The sequence below is a fragment of the Charadrius vociferus genome, unplaced genomic scaffold, assembly GCF_000708025.1.
Source record: "Charadrius vociferus isolate BGI_N301 unplaced genomic scaffold, ASM70802v2 scaffold603, whole genome shotgun sequence".
NCBI classification, from domain to species: Eukaryota; Metazoa; Chordata; class Aves; order Charadriiformes; family Charadriidae; genus Charadrius; species Charadrius vociferus.
In genome coordinates, this window is record NW_009647426.1 from 119,091 (window position 1) to 146,315 (window position 27,225).

A 27,225-nucleotide genomic window follows, 5' to 3' on the forward strand; every position below is an offset into this window, starting at 1 on the left:
TTACTTTGTATCTCTGTCATGCGTTAACTACTTCTCTTTCTGCAAAAGAAATGTAGTTTGGCTTTTGCTGGATGAATTGTAGGAACGCATTAAAGTCAGCTCAGTGAAAGCTGCAGAACAACTTTCACAGTAGCCACAAACAAACCGCAGTGACAGGAGGAGCCCTGGGGAGATACGTGTTTCTCACTTACCTCTTACCATAAGTATATTTGCTTATTAGCAATCACATTGGATACAGGTGCTGTTTTTTCAACGGGGCTGACAGTGCCTGAAAGTAATTGGTTCCTCTGGGATAGAATAGGAATATATCTTATTTCGTGGCTACACAAACCTAATTATCTTTTTTAATCCAATAAATAATTCATTGTAATTTTGATATGAAGTAAATACATTGATTACCTAAGCAAATAAGTTTTGTATTTCTGTGAAATACTGATGATACTCCATGGAAAACATAGAGTTGAATCCTTTCTAAACAATCTTTAAAGATATTCTTCTTTTTATTTCTTGTAACAAAGAACAGATCTATTTTCGGTTTGTGATGGTTTTTTAAATTTACTATATTCCTTATGCAGATCCCTCATTTGTAACATTGTCATTGTACATCCTAGTTTGGTTGCTGGGAAGCAAAATACACATTTATAAAGGAGACATAAACAACAATACTCTTATAATATTTGTAAAAACTCTTGAAAAATAAATATTTCAATGAAGGATAAAGGGGAAAAATTCTGCTTATAATCTTTTTCATATAGTTGTTTATAAATAGAACTATTCTGTTCAGAGGCTTCCCAAGAGAAGTCGATATCTGAATGATGATGCATCAGTGCTGCTTTATGCAATTGAAAAAAAATGAGGTTTAGAAGGTTATAACAAAACAAATGAAAATACTTATAAATGCCTGAAAAAATTGACTGGGATAAACAGGAAGTCTGAAATCTATGAAAAAGTAAAAACTAAATCTCTCTGTATTTTAATTTCCAGCCTGCATCTGATTAAGTCAGAGCACGTTCAGTTTTGCTCCATTGTGGGGTGGTGCAAATCTGTCTTTTGGGTTTTGTAAAAATGTCACAGCCAGTGGGGAGAAGAGACGCCTTCTCAAGAGGACAGCCTTACCGTTAGGATTTTAAACACTGATGCTAGAACAGTTTCAGAAACAATAGGTTCCTGTAGCATACTTTCTTGGCTTTCCCCTTCTAACTTTTTCGTCTATAATCAGAAGTAAATTAAGCCTAAAAATAAATCTTCCAGAAGGGAATACCTCAGAAATAGCCGTTCAACATCTTTTATGCACAACTCCTGTTAAGATTTATGCAGATGATTAGCTTTAATCAAAGGGGAAGTACTATTGAAATCAGTGTAGCAGCTATGATGTGTAAGGGTTAGTTTGTGGGATCTGATTCCCATTATATGCAGAAAGACCCCTTGCACGGCGTGCTGTAGGATTTGCACTGTAATACGCAGTTTGAACAGTGTGAGGAAATAGTTTGTCCTGTGAACTTTGCTCAAAATGTCTTTCAGATTATGTTTTTACTTTTTGGAATGAGGAGCTGGTGGTTCTGCCAAGTCTCATCGGAAGACAATCGTTTGCATATAGACTGTCATTTTGAAAATTGTGTGTTTTATTCTGTTAAAAAACAAATTTTGTGCCCTAACAAGTCTTTGAGTTGTTTTACATCCTTCACGATCAATATATCAGTGCAACTCCTCATAGTTCACAGAATTAAACATATGCATAGACTTTTGTCCCAGTTTAAAAGTTAAAGGTTATTGGTGTAGTTTTGCGCTGTAAATATAGGGTCAATCTCAGTTAATGACAAATGAGGTATAACAATTCCATCAGCATTCTGAAATGAATGAAAAATGATTATCACTTCACTACTCGGTGTCTTGCATTGTCTCAAGCGTTTGGTGATTGTTTTACAGACAGGAATCTGCCGGATGCCCAAAGTAACCTTGGATTATGGGGGGATGGCAAAGGTGAAGATGAGCTGTCACCTGAAGAAATACAAATGGTAAGTATATCTTGTGTCTTATTGTCCATTTTATTATATTTTCTGCTGTATTCATATGTGTTAAGGAACTACTCATTCACCCAAATTCATTCTCAACTTTCATTTTACGCAGAATAATGCATAACAAGGCATACCTTTTGCACATGGCTTCCTGGTTCTTCTGGTAGCAGCTAATACTTAAAATTGCTACAACATACCTACATGGACCCATGAAACTAGTAACAACTATTTTTTTTCAAGAATTGGAATCAAAATTGTTTTTAAAATTACGATTATTAATTGCTTTTTTTAGTCAGGAAACAATAGAAGTCAGGGCGACATCAGAAAATGCATTATGAAACTTCTGAAAGAATAAAGTGCTGGCCGGTTTTTACTTGACTAGAACACACCTTAAATAGTTACGCTATTTAAGTATAGCTATGAAGTCATACTTCATTTTATTCCTTTTCATTTTTTTGATTATAAAAATCAGATTGGTTCACTAGAAGGAATAGCTACAAGCTTTGTCTCACAACAGAATCTCATTAATTTTACCTCTTCAGCATTTCCCCACTATCACCATGTTTACATATTATTTGATCCAATTCTCCTTACAGTTGAAGTGATGTACTATAAAAATTCTGACATAGGCCTGATTACTGACAACCAATCTGTTAGACTTTTTGATATTCCTAGCATTTATTGTTTTGAAGATGGCTCAGAATTCTTAGAAAACCTCTCTACATTAGTACACGTTGCCTTGTTTTATATAGAGAAAGAAAAAATTATTTATAACTAGCCAGTAGATGGGCAGTTTTCAAAACTGTGAGCTTTATTAAGGCACAGGGCTGCTGCAGTATGAATATGTGAAAAAGCTTCCTTGGCAGTGATTAGAGATGTTCCCAAACACAATATGCATCACTCTTCCCATCAGAGATGAGTAAGTTGTACATAATTACGGTAAGGTTTGTCAAAGAGAAAAGGTTCTTCAGAGGCTGCTCTTGATGCTCTCATATTGTTCTTGAGTGCCAGTCTGAAATCTAAAGGCTTACTCCTGCTTTCTGTTTCCTTTTTAAAGAGAATTCTTAACATATTTTCATTCTTCTGTGTGTAGGCACAATATGATTAGCCCCCTTGCTGTAAGCTTCCAGGGGATCAGGAGGAAACAAGCGTCAGAGGTGATGGCTCTGACAGGGCTTACTAATAACCGACTCCTAAATGTTGGATTGCTCTTTGTAGACTTCACACTGTAATTAAGTTTTAAACGTGTTATACTGCTTGCCATGGTGCCTTGGGAATAAATACATTTCTTTTTCATCAAATCCTTTTATACTTTTTAGAGCAAGGCCCCAGATACCTCACAACTTAGATGAGTTGCCGAAGTCTGTGAGTTTTTCTCTATTTCTGTTATCAAGAGTGAAGAAAGATAAACATTTCAAAATGCTGATTTTTGCCCACTAAGGATTTGAATTTTTCCCTGGAATAACTTCTCTTTATTGACTTGTGAGGGGGCTTAAGTAAGAGAAAAATCTATGTTCGTAGTGTAATGCTTTAAAGGATTTCTAGACTCCTGAACCTCCGATCCTAAACTGTTTCTTGTCAGGCATTCGGACAGCTCTTCCTAGGAGAGAGCCAACAGACAGTTTTAAAATATCCATTGTGATTCTTTACCCATTCAGACCTCTCCTGTGCTATGCTTTTTTAAAATTATTACATTTTTTTTTTAAACTTTTACTGGTTGTTTTACACTGATTTACTTCTTTTGTGCTTTCAGGAGTTGCACTTCCTGTGAAGAGGGGTATAAAAATAATGTTCCAAAAAAACGTTCCAAATTAAATAATTTTTTAGCTTAGACTATAATATGTCCTTACACAGTTCTGCCTGTAGCTTGCAAGAAAATTTATAGTATATAAAAGAGCCTTGATGTCAGTGCTATAATTAAGACTAGAAAAGTGACTTGTGCTGGAAACTTTTAGATCTCAGCTTTAAGTTTATCAGTCTGCTCCATGGGAAGAGAGACAAATTTACTAGTCTCTTTAGAGAAGCAGAAGATCAAAATGCTGCCAAAATAAAAACAGCATACTTTGAAGTCCTACGTATAGTCATACACTGAAATATTATTACTGCTCTTGTGCCATAGTTATTCTTAAATTTCCACGTGTGAATTTACATTTAAAATTTATTTTTGTTATGTACTGTCAGTACTTGCGGTTTAGTACTGCTACGAGGAAACTAGAATTGACAAAAGCATACGAAGGGAAGTTTACCACTAGAACAGCCTCCTCTCTGCTTCTCATTTATGTTAAGTTTTGCAGAAGGCTGGCTCTGAGCTGGATGTCTCGTCTCCTGGTGAATCTTGCTGTGGTTCTGATCTCAGGCAGAGCTGTTCTCTCCTGTACCTCGCTGCAGGCTGCCAGCGTGACCGCCAGTACTCGGGGCAGGCTGTATCAGCTGCGTCTCACGCTGACGCCGAGTCTCTGCTTCTGGCACTGTTGTGAAGAAACACAGGCTTGCTTTCTACCTCTCCTAAAAACTAACAAGCATCAGTTACTTCCACGTTATGCCTTGGAAGAAGTCTACATTTATTATGATTTAAAAGAAAAGTGAGTCAGCATTCACGGCAGTGTTAATACAGAGAGAGTTTTTTTCTTTCTCCACCTGTTGTCAGGTAGAAAGCGAGCTGATTGTTTCTAGTTATAGTCAATGCCCCCAGTGAGGGTCATTTCTTGTCAGGTAATTTTTTTTTTAACCATTGGATTGGATAGCATATTATTGGAGTTGTCAAACTGTAAACAGAGGGTTGTATATTTGTGTAGTACTTATAGGAGCACAGCAGGGTTTCAAATGCAAACGTTGCTACTAATATGTTGATGCTGAGAGCTGAGCAAGCCTTCGCTCTCCGGACCTGATGTGATTGGGGGAGTGGGGTCGTTGTGGGTTTTTTGTTTGTTTGTTTTATAAACAATAAAATTAGCTAATTTACAAAGGCTATGTACGTATGTGGTGTATTCCACACTGAAACTGCTCTTCCAGTGCATTTTTGAGGAAACTTACAGCTAAGAGTTGGCATTTATTAGTAAAAGTTGGATACTGTATAATTTCACTCCTAACAAGGCTTTAAAGTCACTGGATCCATTATTCTCATTTTCAGGTAAATTTGGGTCCGAGGTGTAAATGTAGGGGTAGCTTGGAAATAGTTTGAGTATTTGAATGTGCACTGCTGCTTTCATTGCTTGCATAAATCCTTCATAGTACCTTGGCAATATTTAATGACTTCATTGGGCTTTTAATGCAGGAATCAAAGGGTCTTTACAAACATGTAACAAACCCTCAAAGCTTTAGTTAATTTATTCACTCAAAGGACAGTGAATTATTTCTCCTCTGCATTATGTTTGCTGTTACAGGGAAGTTAATTTCCACTTTTTGAACATTTGATCAGTGAAGTGTGGACCAACTGCATTTAAGTTACTCAGAAAATCCAGCAGCTCTCAGAAGAGGGTTGGTTACAGTGTAGAAACTGCCGTGTTGGTTTTAAATTGGAATGTGTTGTGTCAAATCATACTTAACGATTCTCAATCACGGTTCTGTGATCCTTCCTGTGGGTAAAATAAGGAATTAAAGCCCTATCATATTGCTACAGCAGCAATTTCTATCAGTATTTTACCCACAGGAGAGAGTTTTACATTGTTAAAAGTGGTTGCAGGCTATTGTATGATTTGCACAATAAATTGCAGTTTATAACCCTGAGTACAGGTATATTAATGGCTTTTATAGTTATTGTGAGCAGATGTCTTGTGGTTGCATTGAGTGGGAACAAATCTGGCTCTGCTGTTTGAGTTGTGAAAATATCTAATTTTCCCCTGACTTTATCTTTTTTGTTTGGTTGGTTTTGTCTTAAATTCATGTCCAGCACATATAATGACTTATCTCATGGGTAAGAAAAAAGAACTATGATTATTTCTTCTATGCATTAGATTTTTAGACATATCTTAAGCAGTTTGTCGCTTTATGCCATACTTTGGTAACAGCATATTTCACTGGCATAAAAGAGGCTACTTTTAATTAGCTGTAAATCATTGAGCTATACTGATTGCTAGAGTTTGGTTTATGTTCTCATCATGTAAATCCCTTTGTGACACACTGGTAGATGGTGTGTTCTGCGCTCTAACCCTTTGTTCAATTGACTCTTTCAGCATATCTTACTGGTGTCTGCACCAGGTGGTCCATCAGCCATGACTTCAAATGGGAAAGATCATTTAGCAGTTTAAAAGGCAGTCCGTGCCAGTGGAGGGTTTTAAATATCAAAGGGACTTTTTAAAGAATACTTTGTCAAACGGATTTGTGCTATTTGTAAGGGATTAAAATCACTCACTGTTTCTTTATTGAAAATTTGTGTCCTAAATTAGTTATCATCTCAGTTTTACTAAGGCAGCAAAATAGGGAATTTTTGATGTTGAATATTTGTGCGGAAATACTTATTCTTACAGAAGTCAGAGAAACAATTACTGCTTGCTGACCCCATTTACTCACTTAGGGACCAGCCAGTGACTCAGTGCTAAATCTCGTGGCTCTATTTCATTGCTCCTTTCCTTGACTTTGTTCTGAGGTGACTCCACTAGAACCAGAGACATACAGTGGTGTCAACGTAAAGGAGTGCAGTGATGAAACACCTTTACCCATCGGCTGCTGTGAAGTAAATATCACTGTATTAGTAAATTACATTTTAACAAATGCTCTGCTCTGTAGGAGACACTACAGACAGCAGTGACAATGACATTTGAATGTGTTGCAACACTGACATGTTTTTATTTAACAAAACTATTGGATCTTCAGGGTTGAAATCAGTGGGACTTCAGGGAGCTGTGCAGTATGTTCCTCTCCATTCCCCCTCAACCCATGGGGCTGGGCTCCTTCCCCATGGTGAAGGTGACAGTGCCCGACAGCCCTCCTCCTTGTCTGTGATCTTGGACTCTCTGGAGTCCTTTAATCAAGGAGAGAAAGCTGTTCTTGCCAATCAGGTAGCTAGTGAACCTCTAGTACAAAAATAAATCTGTATTTCAAAAGAAATAATAATTTTTCATTATTCTTCATGACATAAACTGCTTATGTCAGAAGACTAAACCTTTTTCTGAGATTCACTGTTATCCTTCTTTAACCATACCTGTCACTTCACACTCACTTCTGCCAAATTAAACCTACAAATTTCTGATTGTTAACACAGTAACCATTTCCCCGTAAGTCATGCAGATTGACATTTAATTTGCTGTTAGCAGAGAGTCGGGTAATGTTTTGCTGAGGTCCTGACGGGCCTTAAGCAAGATGAAAGCTGTTACAGCACAAAGCATGGCGGACAGTTAGCAATGGTGTGGGGTGTGAGAAGGAGGGAATGAAGGTGAAGGGTGTGAAAGGTGGCTTCTCTCTTCTTGTTTTCTTGCTTCTCTGTGTTGGTCTGTGGCAGTGCGGAAGTCTCGCTTAGCTCCTGCTATCCACTCTCCCTTAAGCCAGCGCTATCATCTCATCCTGTGGTGGGATTCAGTTTACTTATCTACCAGAAAACTCAGGAGGAAGAAGTGGTTAGTGAGCTATAATGTCAGATGAGCAGCAGCGCTTGCTTAGGACTGTGTATGTGGGGAGAGAGAGGAGCAGGACAAATTCCTCAGTGGTGCGCTAGATGTTCTTCGCTTCACCCTGCATAGTATACACACTTTTTCTCCTCTGTGTTATTATTATGAAAGTACTTGATATGGCAGAAGTTTCAGCTGGAACGAGGAGTTGCACAAGCTGTATATGGAAGATCTTAAAAGACCTGGGATAGAGACGCTGGTGGCATGACTGGGGCAGGGTGGGGGTCACAGTGGTGAGCTAAAGATTGTCACGACACGTAGCAGTATAATAATGTTACTTTTACGTACTCCTACATACCGGCTCTGTGAAAGAACCTATGGGTCAGGTGAACTCTATGTCATATTATAGCCACTGATTTTCATGTTGCATCTTAGTGACTAACTGCGGTGGTGTTTAAAGTACATTGAAATACCAAGTGCTTCATTTTCAGCTATTTAAGTAGCACTGCTTTAAAAGCAAAACTCCCATTTGCCTTTCGCTGATGTAACACGACCCCCGCTGTTACCGTAATTCTCTGTGCTTCAGACTTTCTTCCCCCCCCTTCTTTCCCCCTCCCTTCCTTCCTTTTGATTTTTGCACAAGATGATAGTTGTTTTCAAATTCTTACTATCTTCTCTGGGCATATGTTGAGATCGCGAGCAATTCCTGTTGCACTGACTGACAACCAAGTCTGACCTGTAAGCAGTGCGGCTCTGTTGGCGTTTTCATCTTTGACAACAAACTGCACTGCCTTAAAAAGGATAACAAGACCTTGCAAGGTGGCTGAGAGGACTGCTGCGCTTTTACTGCTAATGAAATTGTAACGTGATTGAATTATGCCAAAATCCCAGTGTGTTATGTAGGCTAGCTCAAAATGAGGAGATTAACTGAACTAGAACAGGCTTTGCTGTCTTGCACAGCTCCTGTGTCAAATTCTTTGCATTCTGAATCCTGTTTTCTGGTATTCACACTGCCACATGCATCACTCAGGTTTCTCGGAGGCGTGTAGCAGGTAGTGTTTTCAGTAGAAACGTACATCCCGTGTGCTATTTCTGTCTTACCGCCTAGACCAGTTCTTTTCCAGCTTTGTGAGAAAAGTGCAAAGATGCTGTCAGTTGTGTCCATACCAAAAAAGTCCAGCTGTTACCGAGGCCTTGGCCATGTAGCATTAATTGGCAGAGACACCTTGAATACACTTCCCCTTCTTCCCCCGACATGGGACTTGTCACCCTTCCGATCAGAGGGGCTGTGCTGTCCCCGATGGCAGAAGCCTTTGCTCCGGGGCAGGCTCAGGGCTCCCCGAGGGCACGGGGCTCTGGGGCAGGGAGCGGCGTGCTGCAGGCCACCCTCCGGCTTTTATCCAGCTGTAGCTGGCTGCCAGCCTGCAGGACCGACCTGAACTCGTTCCAGCACCTTGAAATTCCCGGCTCAGTATGTCCTAAGGGCTCTTTCTAAAACACAGTCCTAACGATGCAGTTTCCAACAAACTCCACTACAACATGGGATGCCTTTCGCAGCTGTATTGTGGCTGTGTGGGTTTTGTTTCCGCAAAGCGTGTCACCATACTTGCTGCTTGATCACTTGTTCTGTAACGAATCCCAAATGATCTGACAGTAAAGTACATCTAAAAAGTCAAAAGCTTATTTTCTGGTATAAAGTCCTCTATTTATGCTTGTATTTTGAAAAATGTAGGGCTAAAAGTATATCTAAATGTTTCATTGATTACTCATGAGTTTCAAATGGAAGAGGTCTGCTGGAATAATTAAAGCAAATGCATTTGTAAAGTGTGAAGTACTAGATGTCAAAATATTTCATATTGTAGCAAAATCTAAAAGCTCTTACCTTCATGCCACAGGCAGTACATGAATAATGTGAATGACAATGCAAAGATGGCATGAAGAGCATCACACACTTTCACAAGCATGAAAGCTTTCCCCACTCAAATTTCTAAAATAGGACAGATTTTGTTCACTGTATTTTTCCTTACTGCAAAGTAACTTGAGCAAAATCTTCACATTATTTTCGGGTTTGTTTCATTAATGGGAAGAGAATGAGTGTTGCAGTGACTTGTTACAAATAAGCAGATTCGTATTCTTCATTTAGGCCAGTATTAGTAATTTTTGAAGATCTTTTTAGTTGAGACATGTTGTAAATAGATTGCAAGGAAGGGTGGAAGTTGGTTGGTGGGGGTGGGGGTTGAAGAAAGCTCCCTGAGTCCAAGCATGTGAACTCACGTGTGATTTCCTTCTTCCCTTCTTCCAGTTTGAACAGGAGAACCAGAGACTTGTTGGTGAAATGAATAATCTCTTTGATGAAGTCAGGTACAGTTTTCTCTTACTTGCGGGATTGCTGTGCGTGCTGGTCCCAGAACCCGGACAACACCCACAGACACTGAATCAGCTGTGTGAATTGTAGTGCTGTGGTGGGAGGGATGAAATAGGAGCACCCAGAAATAAACTGTACGAGTTTACACATTGTGCTGTCCCACAGTGTGTAAAGGGTTCTGAGTGACACACAAACTGTGCAAAATAGTATTGGTTAGATTTGGAAGGCTGACGGTCTGTCTCACTTATTCAAGTTTTAAACGATTAAGTTTTCCACTCGCAGCACGTTGTCGGCTGCATATACGGAGAGCGGGAGGGGATGTGCAATCCCTGACCCCTGCCCGGAGACCTGTCTTCTTGGCAGAGCAGCAGTGCCGCTTGCTCTCCGCTTGCAGTGCGGAGAACCTGTATGGCTAACTCGAGCTACAGCTTTACTTTTGGATTATTAGTACTAGGCAAGGTGAATTCCACACTATGTAGTAGCACATAAAAAGGATATGTCAAAATTGACTACCTGGGGTCCACCATGGCTTTTGTTATGTTGGATGGAAGAAGGAGGAGAGGTGAAGCTCTGGCAGCAAAGTCTGCCATCTGCGAATTCCCAAGTGGGCCTCTTCCAGAGCTTCACTGTGGGCCGGTGGACTTCCAACCATGAATTGTCAGAGCGCTAGTCACAGGCTACTGCTGCAGAACAGATGGCTAACAAACCAGCCATGCCTTTTGAACAGCACGCCTACCGGCTTGGGCAGGCTGAATGTGCAGGAGCAGGAAATGTTTGCATGAGTTTCTAATGGAGTATTTCTGTTCTTCCCCAAGACAAATTGAAGGAAAAGTGGTGGAAATCTCCAGATTACAAGAGATCTTCACTGAAAAAGTCTTGCAACAGGTTGGTATAATTTAATACTACAGCAGCAAGTACAGCTTGAGGATTTTCTTGGGGGTATTTTGGTCTTGGTTGCATGCAAGATGGAAACATAAGATTAATGAGTCTGATGCAAATGTGAAGGAAACTATTTTTGGTTTGCAAAATCAAGATATTTACTGTTACTTATCAGTATGTACTGGGAATGGAAAATGCAACATATGTGTTTGTTAGAATATGCCTCAGAATTAGTGTCCTGTTGAATGTGTTACTCAATAACACCTTTTCTGTACATGGTGGCACTTCTTCCAAAAGAGCTGGCAAAAATTAGACAGGTTAAATTTGGTCCTAGATAAATGGGAGACTTCCTGGTCATTTTGGTGGTCTCCATTCAGACTCATAAAAACAGGTAAAGAAATTACAACTCGATCGCCTCTATATCTTTGCATCATTGAAACTAAGCTGTTAATAATACCAGATTTCATTTTTGAGTTCTGCTTGTTTTCCAAGTCCTTAGTAGTGTGGTTTTCCGTAAAACGCATCACCATTTCTCAATTTTATTTTTTTTAACAGGAAACTGATATTGACAATATCCATCAATTAGTTGTGGGCGCAACAGAGAATATCAAAGAAGGGAACGAAGACATAAGAGAGGTAATGCCTCTCAGTCGTGTTTTAAACTCACTTGTTTCTCTTAACTTCCAGTTTTGCCCAAGTGTTGTTTTGAACAGCATGTACGAGCTCACCCGCAGTACAGGCGCAGTGTGTGCGGGGGTGCGGGACAGGACTTTGGGAAAACTGTACAAGTTAGCTGAGCTGCTTAGTAGTTTGCATTGCTTGTCTCCCTAACCATGATGTGAATAGCTGTACAAGCCTGCAGAAACCTACTTGGCCTCGTTTATTTTTTTAAACCTGAAGGTCACCCAGCATGTATTTAAGCACCTGTGATGTGTTTAAAAAAAAATATAGAGAGAGAAATTGCAGACTAAGAATAAAAGACAGTGCTGAAATTGCTGAAACCGGAGTTAAAATGCTGAGCATTAGCGGCAGAGTCTCTTTACCATAGTGAATGCGTCTCACATGCTCCTAGTAAACAAATCTATGCCATTGTCTTACTAATTAGAATGAGATGATGTTTTCTTTCAGGAACTGAGATTTCAGTAAAAACTAGAGTTCCTAAATTAGGCTACTGAGTAAGTGGCTCAGTTCCTTTTTTTTTCTCCCTCCTGAAAGCACACAGAACACGTAACTCAAGGATGAGTTACCTACTGCTCAGCCCTCCTGAAAAGTGCATCGAACAAGTGTAACAAAGGGACTTATTTCTGCTTTGGAACTTTCTTCCACATTTCTTCAAGCAGAGTAAAATATGTGGAGTATTCTTTTCTGTAGCGGGCCAACAGGCATGATGAGATGGCACGTGGTAGGGAAGATGTTTGGCTTTTTAAAGACTTAACTCTAGCATACAGTTCCTCTGCCTTTAAATCACAATCCTTAAGTGCTTTCAATGGGATGCCTGGCGGGTCCATCAATGTCAGCTGATCGCCCCTGTGTTCATAGTTAGAGATCAGTTTTCAACAACATGGCATGAACTGAAGTTACTTTTGCTTCATTTTTTATATTTGTAGGTAGAACTGTTCCCTAAACCACACTGAGAAACAGTAGAGAAAGGCGATAAATAGAAAACTTGATCACTCATGTTAATGTTGGAACCATATAAAAACAAAAATCTATTCCATGTGTAAATCTGAAAAATTAGAAAGAAAAACAGGTCCCCTGCTGTATGCCAGTCTCAATTTTGTGAAGGAGAATCCAAGAAAAATAGTTGCCATACTGGCTCCTTGCTCTACTTGCTCCGAGACTGAAATAAGTGATTGACAGTGCTAGATCAGCCTCCAGAAATAGTTGTTGTCAGGCTTTGGTTGTTTTTTTAGTCAGAAGAATTTCATTAGAATGCAGAAGACCTGATTATTTTTAATCACAGAATTTCACTTTCGGAACTTAAAACTAGCCTTTAAGCATGTATGTTTTGGTGGAGCTTTTAATGTTTTGAGTATATTTCCATTGTGTGGGATCTTGGGATTTTTATTTTTTAAATGACAGATTTTAAGATTTTGAGAGAAACTTTAATGTTATCAACCTAAAGAGGCACAGCCAACCTGACTTTTATTCACCTGCAATTAATGGCAAGTTTAGTTCTTTCTCCTGTGGGAGGGAAGAGTGAAGCCGCTAACCATCATCCTGGGGTGCCACTGCTGGAATTCTACTGTATGTTTACTGGTGATGGTAATGGAAATAACCTTTTCCTCACAGGCCATCAAAAACAATGCTGGATTTCGAGTATGGATCCTGTTCTTCCTTGTGATGTGTTCCTTTTCCTTGCTTTTCCTGGACTGGTATGATAATTAATTAAAAGTGTAATATTATCTACATGCTTTGTTTGTAGAACTTCTGACATTTTTTCTAAGGAGCAGGGTATATGGCATACCTGTATATTTTATGCATTTTTTCCTACTGCTGCGATGGAAATATTTTCCAATAAATAAGCATGTGTATGTATATCCACTAGTGCAGAGAGGACCAATAGTGTTCATTTAAAGTCCCTTTATCAAACATAAAACCCCACTTAATCCTGTAAAGAACACAGAAACCTTTGAAAGAGCTGGTAAGAAAGCCACAAGCTGGAGCATAGCTAACAGAAGGGGGGGGGGAACAAACCAAGGATAACAGTTTTATTGTAGTCACCCCCACATCTGTGATGTTTAAAGCCCAGCTCCCAGCGTGCACACCAGATCAAGAGGAAACTGTTACCGTGCGACAGCATCGGCGCTGTCTCAGGCTTTTATGTCCTCATACCGCTGCAGTACACAGTGATCGCTTTGCACATCCATGACCTCTGCTTCTCATCCTTTGAAACTACTCGAGTCAGAGATCACGCTGATTTAATAGTAACAACAACAAGTGAACTAAAAAGCTTTACTTCTAGGTGAAAAGAGAGAATACAACACAAACAGATTGTGCAATGAAACACATGTTCTGAGATGTCAGAACAAAGCTGAAGGATAGACAATATCAAAGCCAAAATATTCAAAGTACTACAATTGGGAGGGAAAAAAAAAAAGGTAGATAAGAATCAATGAACTCCCTCCTGTTACCTCAGAGGAAAAAATGGTTTTGACTTCAAGAAGCATAAATCAATCTGTTTCTCCTAGATCATAAAGCTTAGTGTTTTTTAATGTTTATTGGCAAGAGAGAGAGAAAAAATTGTTTCTCATCAGTATTTACTTGTGCATTAGAGTTTTTATTGTCCTAAATTTAAGGGGAGATGTATCATGAATCACTTTATGTAGGACAGTCTTCGGGAACAGATCTTTCCAACAAGTAAAATCTGAATGTCCTTTGTAAATATGTTGATATGAAAATGTGTGGTTTGCTATCTCTTTTCTGAAATGTGTATTTCTATACATTACAAGCAACAAGCAGCAGCGTCCTTATTCTTTACTCTGCACAGAGTGAAAATGTCAAAAGTTACCTGTGAATTAATTACATTCAATAAAGCATACACCTATTGGAAAACACAAACATGGTGTGTTTTGAATATCTTAACATAAGGTTGAAATTTTTCAATACAAAGAAAAATTTGGCACACAATTTATTGCTTTTTATGCATTCCACATACCTTAATGACTTACTAAAAAGCCTTTTACAGTATTACTGTGCATTGCACATCTTGGATCAAATCTAGAGAATTAAGTAATAATGGTTGTTTTTACTGTATTATTGATAAAGCAATTCTACTGGAGAAGAAAATAAAGGTAGGGCTGACCATGTTTGTTCTACTGTAGATCTTCATGTTTTCCTTTCATTTTTGTATAATTTTTACTAAAAAAAAAAAAAAAGAAACTTTTGACATATCCACTATACCTTGTCCCCTTCAAGTGATGTGAAGAAAAAAGGTGACTTGCTTGCCCAGATGCTTCACACACTTTGTCTAACTGTTAAATTAATAAGATGTCTTTTTTGTAATATATATTTAAGATTTATAATAAAAATGAAAACATGGTTTCACACAAAGAATAAATATGTTTGTAATTACAATGGAACTTTAACGTGCATCCACAATACTATGTTCTTCTACATCTTTTCCCCTCCCAAGCCATACATAAGCAGTTCTACTCTTCACTCAGTTGCACATGTAGCTTTAAAACAGCCAGCCGTGTTACCTAATGTGCTATTGTTTCACTTGTGATGCTCTGTGTTTTAAAAAGTATCAAACTGCAAACCATACATAAACCAAAAGCTCTAATTAATGACAAGGGAAAATGTTAATGTAATAAAAGAGAAAATTTAGACATGTTACTCCCTCGGTTGTATCCAACAAATTACATAGTGGACTACATCTACTGTGAACAGGCTTTCTGCCTCTTAAGTATGACCAAAAGATGTCATTTCTCATTAGAACATCCTGAACTGTATATTTTTTACACTATCCTCAACATCCATCACTAAAACCAGTGTTTTTTCCATAATGTCTAGCTAGTTTGTGTTTCAGTGCACATCCTTACCCAGATGCTAAAGCCACAGTGGAAATGCAGTTAAATCCTGTTGACAGCAATAATAAAACATTGAGCATGCCCTGTTGCAGAGAACTTCATTATCACTTACAAATAAACAACAGTAAAGAAAATATAAGAAAAATGCTACTCGACAAGTTTCTTTCTCCATACAAGTCATTACGTTATACCCTTGACATCAATGCTGACTATCGTTCTTGCTTGAGCCAAAACTAAATATTAAATACAGCTTTCAGCTGAACAAGAGATCACTCTAGTTATGGCTGGGGTGTTTCAGTTTGCAAAATGACAAAGAATAAAAAAAATTAATAAATAAAATATCATTTCAGATAACAGAACACATGATGTATCTAAGGTCCAAGCCCTGAAAAGCCAGTGAAGAAATCTGTCAGTATCCAATAAACTGCAAGAACATATCTAATATTGGATTTTTTTTTAACATTGAAAATGGTGTCAGAGCTCTAAAGCAATGCTGATATGCACCTTGTTTTATGCCCATGAATGTTCTGCAGCAAGTTTTTGTTTTCTTTTTGCAAAGCAGTATCAGCAAACAGAAGCAATTGCACCATAAACATGAGTAACCTCTAAATTATCCATAATTATATTTAATGAAAAGTTCCTTAAAGTCCCTTAGTTACCTTCAAATGACATAGTGTTAATAATTAGCTTATCATACTAAGCTGATTTCTCAGCAGCTTCAGTCTCCTGTTCAGATAGCTTCTCTTCTGACAGTACTGTCATCCACGGGGACACTGAGCGCGTGATGGTTTGTTTGGCCAGATTGTAGTGGTTTATGACTGTGTAAAATTTCCCTCGAGCACTGGAGTCTTGTTCAGAGTAGTAGTTTTCCAAGCCAGCTGGAATGCACTGATTATTCTGAAAAGAAAATCCATCACTTAGATTACAGATACACACCAGAAGTAGGTTAGGTTTGGGGTTTTTTTCTTTTCCTTTTAGTCAGAGCCAACATTCACTTTCTGTGAGTCAAGATGCAACATACAGCAATTAACTACAGCGTTGTCCTACTGTGTTCAAAATGTTCTTCCCTGCAATCTTTAAACTACTGCTGCATTTGCCAGGAAAATCTATCTGCGTTTCTATGCCAGAATAATTAACATACGAGAAACATGCTTGCCTAAAATTATTTTTTGAGAAGTACTCAATCTCTAGTTCCAGCCATGTTTTGCTGTTTCTTTTCCTCCCTACCTAGTTCCAGCTGTTTGGGCTACAATTACAGATGTCCACATCCTACCCTTAGATTAGCTCCAGGCACTTTAATATGGTGGTTTCACTCTAAGGGACAGAAATCAATGCAGATATACTGGTGCCAAGGTACGAACAGTTTTATAGCCCAGTAAATAAGACACAGAGGGAAAACAGTGTGGGTGGCCAAGCTTATGTGCAAGTGTGTACACACACACAAAATGCTTCACTCTCGATTGTCAGAAAGATGTAGCCAACAGCAGGCTTTTAAAAAGCCATCTTTAGCTGTGGGACTACATTATTTAATTTCCCAGAAGCGTAAAGGCACTACACAGAAACTGCTGGATGCCCAGAGCTTTTGAAAGTGAAATACCCGATTCAGGGATTTAAACACTAAGTAGGATCCAAACTTTGCTGTCATCTGAAAAAACAAAGTGAACGTGCACGTGCAATGCATTAGCCAGCAGGTATCATGTAGCAACGGTTCCAGTGATGATGCAGTAAAAGCTTACAAAGGACCTAGTTGTGCTGAAAGAAAAAATGACTTAGAACTATCCTGTGACCCCCTCAGGTTTTGCTCCACAACGTCACAGGTCTCCCCGCAGGTCCTCTGCCCTATCTGCCGCCAGTCTTGCCTGGTACCTCAGAGTGTTGGGGCACTCATCTGGGCAACTGAATTGACCCTCTAAAATACAAGCTACAAGTAGCTGCAGCCTGAGAAAAAGTAAGTTTAATCATTTCTACTCTGACTGTTTCAAAAATAAATAGGCTGTTCAGTCTTCCTGCTTCCAGCACCCGAAGACTAAAGTTTGTAACACTGTAGCACAGCAACTTTGACCTGCCACTGTTCTCATAGAACTTAGCAAACAAAACTTAACACTGGAAATTTCTGAGCACAAAAAACACATGCAAAGGTGTCATGGATTTTAGGACCAGATGCTATCTCAAATGTGTCCACATTTACCTGTGGGTTGACTCTTCTCAGGGGGAAAAAAAAAAAAAAAAAAAAAAAGAAGAGAGAGAAGTGGCATAAATAAGCACCAGTAGTAACAGTTTCAAATGGTCTAAATCGCTAAGCACTAAATGACTGGGGGGGAAATCCAGCAGACAATCCTGGCTTAATATAATTTTGCATCCTAGAAATGCTAAGAGTGGAAAAAAAGCATTGAAAGGTACACAAGAAAAAAGGCAAGACAACAGGCCTACAGGTAGTCTTATGAACCTGCCTGCTGCCCATGAATACAATCTCCTGGCAAATTTGCTGAAAGAAGCCTCGCTGGTCAAAAGACTAACAGCCCTCCCACAGAGTTCACACCTCATCGGTTCTAACCTGCTCGTGCGGCAGAAGCCTGGATGTGTGTCAGACTCGCAATAGTGCTCAAAGTTACCCTTTATTTGTTATCTTTTGTCAACTTGGCAGCCAGGGCAAATCTGCCCTCACAGCTCTGTTTGAAGTAGCACTATAAAGCAAGACAGGATTTCACCCCGGCTAAGCAGACGCTTGTGCCTTTTCAGCACTGTTTAAGTCAATGGAGGTTTCCCCATGGTCGTAATCATCATACGCACCAGCTGCAAGAGCAAGACCTGGATTTAAAAAAAATAATCCAGGACAACTCTGGAATAGAGCTATTTGATATGTGTGTTCACCTACATCAACCATGCCATCTTCTGGAAGTATTATCCATGCGTTGTCTGGGATAACTGATACTACTTCCGATGTGATAAAATGACTAGGAAGTACGTAAACACAGACATCTTTGTAGTGATTATTTCACCCAGTCATGGGATGTAGTCACAATTCTAAACATTTAAAATGGGGGAAGGAACACAATCCATTGATCTAATGAAATCTGCCATGGAAATTCAAGCAAATATAATTATTAGTGCTGAAGACAAGCCAAGATTACTGCCAGTCTAACAAAATGCCACAGAATCTTTTGTTGCTTTTAGAAGCAATTTGCTTTGTAATGGGCAAAATGACTCAGTAATGTTATTTTTTGTAGTCACAAACATGCACAACATCTGACAGAAAAGCCTAAAGAAGCACACAGCAGTTTCCATCTTGACTGTATTTTTGCTCCTGGGATTTCATGCTTCCAGAAAAGACAAGAAACACCTCCGCTTTCACTCATTGTTCCTTGTGCACTGCCCACGGACAGCCCCCTTTGCTCAGCTCCTAATCAAGGCAAGCCACGCAGCACTCGGGAGTGACTGAGCGATGGACACTGGTGCCGATTCCCATCCTGCTGCTTGCCTGAGACCTTCAGCTTACGCAGAACATTTCTCTCCATCCTTCTTGTTTGTTTTGGTGGTTCCCAGGTGAGAGAAGTAAAAGGAAGGCCATGAGGAGAAACTGGGATGCCCCAGAGTGAGTTGCCAGTCTCTTGCTTCTTTCACACCCCTTCTATTTCAGGAATTAGTTATGGGCTAAGACCTTTGATGCCAGAGAAAATCATGGTTGCCAGCCTATATCTCGCTGTATTAAGAAGACTCCTTTTGTTCCTTTGACATAAAGACCCCAGTGGTATCTACTTATAAATAGTATCTTCTGTCATATTCACTTTGCTGGGTCAGGAATTCCAAACTGAATAGCTGATGATGTTGTCTTTAGTGCATTTAAATGACTTTGCTGTACTGTCCATGAGTCTGACAGAACGCAGGTGCCTTGGCAAGGAAAGCTAAAGGATAAGAGATGCAGGATGGAGCATACTGAAGCCCTGAAGAAATTCCTCCAGGATGTAAGTGCACTCAGGTCTTTAAGGAAAACTCTGGTGAGTCTCACCAACAGCCAGTAAAGTGCTTCAGAGGAGTGATCTACACAACAGCAGTATTAGGGCTGTGTCAGAAAGCTTCAGCAAGCACAAAATCGAGGCTCTAGCAGTTGAAGATTGTGATACAAAAGAAAATAAGCCCCTTTTCTAAGCACACCTTCAAGCCCTGGATGTGTAGGACAGAAGAAAGGCTGCAAACACTGAAGCCTTTGGAACCTCTCCATGTGTGAGAGCATCAGAGCAGAGCAAAGTAAATGACTCACAGCTGCAGTAGCTCAGCCTTTATGCAGAGGTTCCCATGGTACCAGGCTTCCTAAGGCAGGAGACACCTTTCCCCTTAACCAGGAAACCACATCAGCATCCAAGGCCTGGGGACATCCGGGCCAGAGAATGTTGCCGAGTCCACCCAAAGCACAAAGCCAGTCCAGAGAGACACTGGTCGCAAGACGACAGACGACTTCATCTCTCTTAGGACATCTGTGCCAAACTATGCCATGACATACTATGGACTCTCCCCAAAAAAGATGCAAAGGCAGGAAATACAAATTCATGTCAACACTGGTAGTTTCAGGCGCTGTGTCATTTGTTAACACATTTATCCTGTAAAACTCCTGAGAGTTACGTGACCAAAGATGCTGTGTCTCCTGGCATTATGCCATCAAGCAATTAGGAAACAGCCTCCACAAAACCCCACGCTGGGAGAGTAAGAGTAACACAGCCTTGTGTATGTGCTGTACCTTAAAAACAAAGCACGAGCTACAGATGTTCTGCCAAACTAACTTCAGTTTCAAACACAGGGCCCTAAGGAGACAAACCCAACCAGACTGTTCACAGTGCAACTGCAATATAGCTAAGGAACTCTTCTCCCCTTAAATGTTTGCGACACTAGGAAGAGAAGACAAGCCAGAAGGCTGCAAGTCAAAGGAAGGGCCAACAGGGTATGAAAGGAAGCAGAAGCAGCAGACTGTTACTAGACTTATGACAGGAGCATGTAACTGGCCATTCCTGTCAAGTCAGCAACCCATCAAGACAGGCTCGGTAGGAACGTACAGTCCTTACTCCAGATTGCTCAAAGCCAAGAGAAAGCTTAGGGAAAAAAAGGCCCACGAGACACGAGCACAGAGGGGTTCCAGTGCTTGCCTGAGACAACACAAAAAAATAACAGCAGAACCAAAAGCTGGATCTCCTGTGTTACAGCCGAATATTCTAACCACGGTATCTTTCCCCCTGTGAACCGAGGGAAAGCAGTAACCTAAAACTGAATGGTCGGAGCCACATTAATCCAGCTGGGCATCACCGATTGTCACTGTGGACTAGATTCTTGTAAGATATTCACATGCCTGAAGTGTCAGAATCTAAAGTCCTGAACAGGATCATCAAGGAGTGCTGAGGCAGCCGTTCCTTCTTAAATCCTTTTAAAGATCATACCAGGTACCCATTTGATTCATTACATTACTAAATAGTCTTAAAAAAAAATCAGAGGGAGGAATGCTATCATCACTGCTTCTTTTCTCATCTAATTACCGCCAAGTTCAACCCTGCTAAATTTACAACTGAGAAATCAATGTTACCTTTCTGACTTTCAGCCCAGGTCACAGCTGAGGAGCCAGCACTATCATCTCGCACGAAGGAAGCGAGTCCCAGCTTCCCTTTCAGTTAAAACCAGTATTTTTTCCAGTAAATGTGTTTTCCCTTTTTTGGCATCACTTTTGGCCTGTGGCAGTAGGGCTCAGAGGTCACTGTTCTAGAACAAGAAGTTCTTTCTACAAAAATAACCCTAAGGTAACTCTTAATGAGAACATCACTCTTCTTTGACACATATTCCAGTCTTTTTTTTTTTTTTTCCTCTCTCCAGGTTTTATCATTCTCTTTCCTAAGACACATGAATTTGGAGGAACATGCAACATTAAACCACATGACCCAATAGATGAGGGCTTTGTCCAGATAATGGCATATGAAGTTTGAAGGACACTGGTGTTGGGACTTCTGCTATATTTTCAATGTTTAAAGCATCAGCAAAATAACAACATTATGAAAATTGTGCAATACTACAACCTCGATTATAAATTAAGCAGAAAGAAACATAGCAGGAAGCAAGCTAACCTATGAAAGCAAACACAAATTTCTATGCAATACAGCGTGACTTAATCAAGGTTATGCAGAAAACACCACACAATATTACATACTCTCCTATTTTTCTAGAATGGGTATGCGATTTACCTTGAAAACAAATCCTTCTGGACAGGTATGATCATACTTGTAAACCTTGTAGACTACCAGAAACACAACACACGTTAAGAACGCAAGGGCAAAAAGGACCAGCACAGTTACCTGCAAAGAAAAATAAAACACATGCTCATGTTAGTAGTGCACCGCTTATTATATTGCTGTTTGTTACTACAGACGGCAGAAGCCAGCTGTGAATGCACTCTACAGTAAAAATCAAGCAAAGGATAAAACCAACTACTTAATTATTGAGGGGGAACAGGAAAGCAGCACACAAGTGCTTCTACCTCCCCCTTCTCAGAGAAGAAAGCAGATGATCTGGTCAGTGGCCCGTTGCCCCTGGCTTTTTTGGCTGCATTTCTGTTCAGTGCACATGTGAGGCCAGAAGGCCACAGCGAGGTAACCTGGGTCTGCTGCTTTTTCAGTATTTGGATGATGTAAGTGTAAGTCTAGTTTACGTCGCTGAGAAGCATGTTTGTTTCCCCTGTGCCTGTCGAAGAATGGAGTCGGGTGACAGTAAGTCAGCACAGGTGTCACCCAGGCAATACAAAGGTGACTCTAGCAGGGCAAGGAGAAAGTGATGTCTGCCCTCTCTTGTTAGGATGAGAGCTTGTTGCACCTGCTACGGAGAGTTACACCAGTAGTCTGCATGCTTCGTTGCTCACTGCTCCGTAATTTATAGGTCGAAACACTACTACTTCATCACACAGAGACTGTACAGGAATAGCTCACTGCCAGATCCATAAGGGAATACACCATGTTCAACATCGGGCTAGCCTCCAGGAGTTCTGTTCCACCTCTTTCCACTGTGCTCGTAGAGAAGCCATTACAGACTGCATTACAGAGCACTGGCTTTTCACCATGTCCTGAAGCACCTCTCTGATCCTGAATTTGGGCTGGAGGAAAATCCAAGACACGGCTTACATTGAATCTGAATTCAGTGTCAGTATCAAGCTAACCTTTCCCAGGAATAAACTCTGAGCAGCTGGAGACCGGCAGCCTTTTAGGTGAGATGGGAGACAGAACTACCTCTAGAATTACACTGACAACAGAAAGCACAAGATTTTGGTCTCGCAGTAACACTGCAAAGCTCCCTAATTCAGACCCATTTTTGTGGAAGGTGTAGGCTGAGCACACATTCGTTACCTGGGAGAGTGTCCCAGGTGTGCTTTTTTTATTATTCTAAAGCTTCTACTGATAAACAAACGAGTAGCTCACAGAGATTACAGAGTAAGCGTGGTTGAGCTTTTTTTTTTGGCAAGTTAGAAAGAAGCCAGCATGTGCTACGGCATAAGAAACAGTAATAAGCAGAAACAAACAAGATTATGTGATTAATTAATTAAAACAAAGTATAATATAATCTAAATTTTAAAGGAAAAATAGTAAGCCAGCTACATTCGCTTCCTGAAAAGAGAACTTAGGCACATCAGGGTCAATTATGCAAACCAGAATAATGTGGTATTTGAGAAAGCAACCAAAAAAAAATAAATGTAGCTTTGCCTCTTGGTAAAAAAAAACCCACCACACACTCCCTTTATGATAAACCCTAGAACTAATAGGATTTGCAACACTGCAAACTAAACTGCGTGTGGCAGTGAGACTAGTACACTGAAGGACTGAGATGAACTTTCAGGGACTTCTCATGCTGGGGAAGCAAACTTCACCATGGGCAGACAACAGCAAATACTAAATTTCCTGGCTGAAACAGGGTTGGGGAGTATCATGTGCTGCCGAAGCTGAGGATTGTGTAAGGATTTGTAATAGAGAGAAAATAAGCAAGAAAAGGAGGGCTGGAGGAAAGGCAGTGACAACTGCGGATCAGAAAGTAATTTAGCAGAAGAAACATAGATATTAATGTAACAATGCCAATCGAAATGAGACATGCAGCAGAGGACCTTTCTGGTTAATAGCAACATCTTCAGTTTCTCAGTCACTGGATTACAAAAAAAGGAAAAAAAAAAATCATAATCACCCTCTAAAACCTCACACTGACATCAATTTTCAAATCCAATTAGTCTTTCCCCAAGTTCATTACTCGTTTGCATACACAAAGGTTAACATGGATAGATCACTCTGTCTTGCCAACCTCGTATTTTCTGTTCACGTGTCCCATGTCTCAGTATATCCTGCATGAAGCCAAGAGATAAACCACGTTTCCCTTTCTGGTCATTCTCTGTGGCCCAGTTTAATAACAAACAACATAACCCCCCCTCCCCTCCATTCCTGGCCAAGCCATGCCCTAGCTCAGCCCTTCTCATGTGTTTTTAATCAGGCCTCTCCCTTTTTTCTCCTACAGTTGTTTGGGGTCCCTTCCTGTGTTTCCTCACCCCTCCCACCCACACGCACGTACAAGGGCCTTCACACCCTGGCTTGGCCCAAACCTTGCAGCCCATCTTCCAGTGTTTTCCACTCCCCACAACTGTAATGAGCCTCTTTCTCTATTCTCCCCCAAAAATTCTCCTTGCACTTCAGGCTCTAGAAAAACTGACCTTTCTCCCCCAGGCTTGCGGTTACTCCCTGGCGCTCCTTGTCCCACCTCCCTAACCCCTTGCTGGTATCTCTAAGTCCCACACACTGCCTGCGTCACGTCGCACCCGTATGCAGATGCCCAGGGTCCACCTGCCCCACCAGGACAAGGGGCCCTAACCACGCCTGGGCCCCAAGGCAGGTCTGCAGCCCTGTCTGCCTGTCGGGCCATGGGGCCAAGGCCTTCTTCCACCCCTGAGCTCCAGCTGCTGCTGGGCAGCATGGGAAGGTGAGGAACCAGAAAGGAGGGAGCACTCCTCTCCCAGCCCAGCAGCTGTACAATACACACGGCACAGCCCAAGTTGCAGGTTTTGGGTCGTTCACTGCTAAGCAAGGAATAGTAGATTATAACATTATTTCCCAGTCATAACCATTCTGACATACAGATGAGGCCTCAGGAACATACAGTAAAGCTAACGAGCTATTTCGTAGTTGAGACCAAATACTAGACAACAGAAAAATATTTCTATTTCCACAATCGCTGCAGAATCCCTCTCTCCAAGGCTCTGAAACTGTTTTGGAAAGTAATTATGTTTTTTGAAAGAGATCAAAATCCCAGAGTTGTGTGGATTGCTGGAGCCTGGCAAGTCGCAGAGCCACAGGCTCAGGGCTGATCTGCTGAGACATGGAGCATTTACTTGCTTCACCGACCTACGTAGAGCTGTGAGCTCTCACTGCTCATACAAGTCACGTCCAGCATGGTTCTTCCATTGCCACACAGTAAGATGTTGGGAAGGGCGCTCAGGGCTCATGGTTCATAACTCTCATGAAATCTTTCTCTCTCACTTACTGTGTTTCCTAATGCTATTAATTTTGGTATTAATTTGTAATTTTTACTCTCATTATCTCCAATAATTTGCAATCACATTCCATTTGCAAATCCCTAATCAAGTAAGCTCTTGTCTCCTTCCTATTAGGAGAGATGCCCCCTTCTCTTACCATCCTTCAGGATATGAGTAACTTCTATTTCAGTAAAGGACAGTTGCACATGCAAACACCACAGATGGAAAGAAACCAATCACTAGATTCCAAGGTGATCCCAATCACCTCTTTATCCATTCCACTTCTCCCTTGTAAGCTGAAAATCCTTCTCTTCTTTCCAATAGCCATTTTCCTTCACTGTCACAATAACCCACCACCAATAGGTCCACAATTGTCAGATCCCTTCTGAACCTGAGACAGTCAGCTTCTCTCCCCTGCCAGTAACACAGTGCGACGCTACCTCTCTGCCTCACCTTCTGAGCCCTCTCCTCCCAGATGCCTTTCAGAAATAAAAGCACAGGAAGAGGGAAGGCGACAAGCTGCTCTTTAGACCACGAGCACTACCTAAGCTGCCATTTCATTGCTTTCTTCCAGAGCAACTTTGCATGCTCACTATAAACTGAACGAAAGTTATTCTCTTCTTCCTACCAAGAAACTAGCAGCAACTTGCCCTCTCCCTCTCTTCGGGGTAGGAGAAGATGCAATGCATGCACAAGCACCACTCCCTCTCTTCCAGAAGAAAATCTTGAATTTCTTCTCCTTGTGGCAGCCAGCTAGCCGAGTGCAGGACCCCACACAGTGGGGGCAGAAGTCTTTTGAATTACTATGATCATTCACTGCCATGTACATCCTGCAGAACTCCAAGGTGCCTGTCACACCACACAAGTGATGGACTTTTAAAATACTTTTTATGAAATAACTACAAGATATCACAAACAACAGTTTCTTTTAACAAGAAACTCAAAGAGTGGTTTTGTTTTCATCTTGAGAGTGTTCTTTAAAGTTGGTTTTAAGGGGATCTGGCAGCAAAACTAAGTGAACAGAAAAGATGACAAGACATTATGTATGTGTCAGATTTTTGAATAGATTGCAAGTGAAGAGCAGAAGAAGGACAATGTCTAGTCAGAAGCCATTACAGTAATCGAAATGAGAGATGACTAATGAATGAACTAAGTGTACCCACAGCAAAAATAAACCTGTCTTAAGTCTCTGTAAGCATTTAGCCAAACAAATGAAACTCACCAGATCTGACAACTACACTAACATGCAAACAGCTCGTGATAAGGCCTTACCATCAAGATCTGCTAGATCTTCCCAATCAGTCCACCCTACTTTCCTACAGCTGCAAAACACTGAAAGCAGTATTTTCTCAGCCTGGCTACTGCAGTCTCCTCCTTCCTCACTTCGCTAATGTTTACTGAGCTCCCTTTTTAATCAAGCCAGAATATTGCAGCAAAATTCATCAACTGTACCAACTGTGCCTGCTTCTCTTTGCATCCTTTCCTGGCTCCTGTCCCTTTCTGAACAAATGACAAGCCACGTTTCAAGGCATGCACAAGTCTGCCCCTTTTGCTCCTCTTAGCTTTATCTCTTTCCATTTTGCCTGTATCCCACTGTCCCACTAAAGCCTGAGTGCCATCTGTTTTCCCGCTGCCTTCACCTCCACCTGTCTCATCATGCCTCCTCCTCTTCCCTGAAATTCTTTCATTAACCTACTCTTACTGTGCTGCTCTGCACCACCTTCCCTTCATGCTTTTCCTTCCATCACGCACCTTTCAGCTTACAAACCCACCTAGGAGCATTCCTGTTATCACGAGAAGTGGAACTAAAGTGGAACTAACAAGACATGCAGTAATTTTCACTGCTCAATCGCTGGCACTTGGTCACATCTCATCTCTGCTCTACATCTACGCATTATCTATTTCAATTGCAGCCTCCTGGGAACACAACTTCCATTTCTGCTTTGTCTGTAAAGTGCTAGGCACGGACTTGGTGCTAGCACCAAACAAAAGAGTGAAGACATACATTTATAAAGTACCTTTCATATGTAATGATTTACAGCCAATTTATGCTTTGCTCACCAGTGAAATGCCAAGCCCTCTGGGATGAAATACAGCAACTCTGTGCAACCATTTAGGACAGGAAATTAAGATTATTGCTATCCAATTTAAACTACAAGAGAATTTTAGGCAGGCAGACTGTAATTACAATAGATTGCGTCTGGCTACATCCCACAGACTAAAATTCGTAAAACATCACGTTGACTTCCCTGCAAATGGCTGTGACCTCCATTTCACCTCTCTCTACTAAAATCGTGCATCTCCAGCTGCACAATGCCCTCCACCAGCACGTTACAGAACACTGGAATCAGCTCTCCACCAT

General features: G+C 40.6%; 2 protein-coding genes across 2 annotated transcripts in view; one reads left to right on the forward strand and one right to left on the reverse strand.

Annotated features, from left to right (window-relative positions):
* The window catches only part of STX18 (syntaxin 18), a gene marked incomplete at its 5' end in the record, with an annotated part of 33,900 nt that extends 20,679 nt beyond the window's left edge, over nucleotides 1–13,221 (forward strand). The window contains 5 exons of the mRNA XM_009880540.1: nucleotides 1,927–2,015; nucleotides 9,861–9,919; nucleotides 10,739–10,808; nucleotides 11,358–11,438; nucleotides 13,095–13,221. Of these exons, the coding sequence (XP_009878842.1) occupies nucleotides 1,927–2,015; nucleotides 9,861–9,919; nucleotides 10,739–10,808; nucleotides 11,358–11,438; nucleotides 13,095–13,190 (395 nt within the window). The remainder of the gene's footprint in view (nucleotides 1–1,926; nucleotides 2,016–9,860; nucleotides 9,920–10,738; nucleotides 10,809–11,357; nucleotides 11,439–13,094) is intronic.
* Nucleotides 13,222–14,844: 1,623 nt separating this feature from the next.
* The window catches only part of LOC104282439 (neuron-specific protein family member 1), a 21,817-nt gene continuing 9,436 nt past the window's right edge, over nucleotides 14,845–27,225 (reverse strand). The window contains exons 3-4 of the mRNA XM_009880532.1: nucleotides 21,550–21,660; nucleotides 14,845–16,231 (exon numbers count right to left, since the gene is read on the reverse strand). Coding sequence (XP_009878834.1) covers nucleotides 16,031–16,231; nucleotides 21,550–21,660 — 312 coding nt within the window. The 3' untranslated portion in view covers nucleotides 14,845–16,030. The remainder of the gene's footprint in view (nucleotides 16,232–21,549; nucleotides 21,661–27,225) is intronic.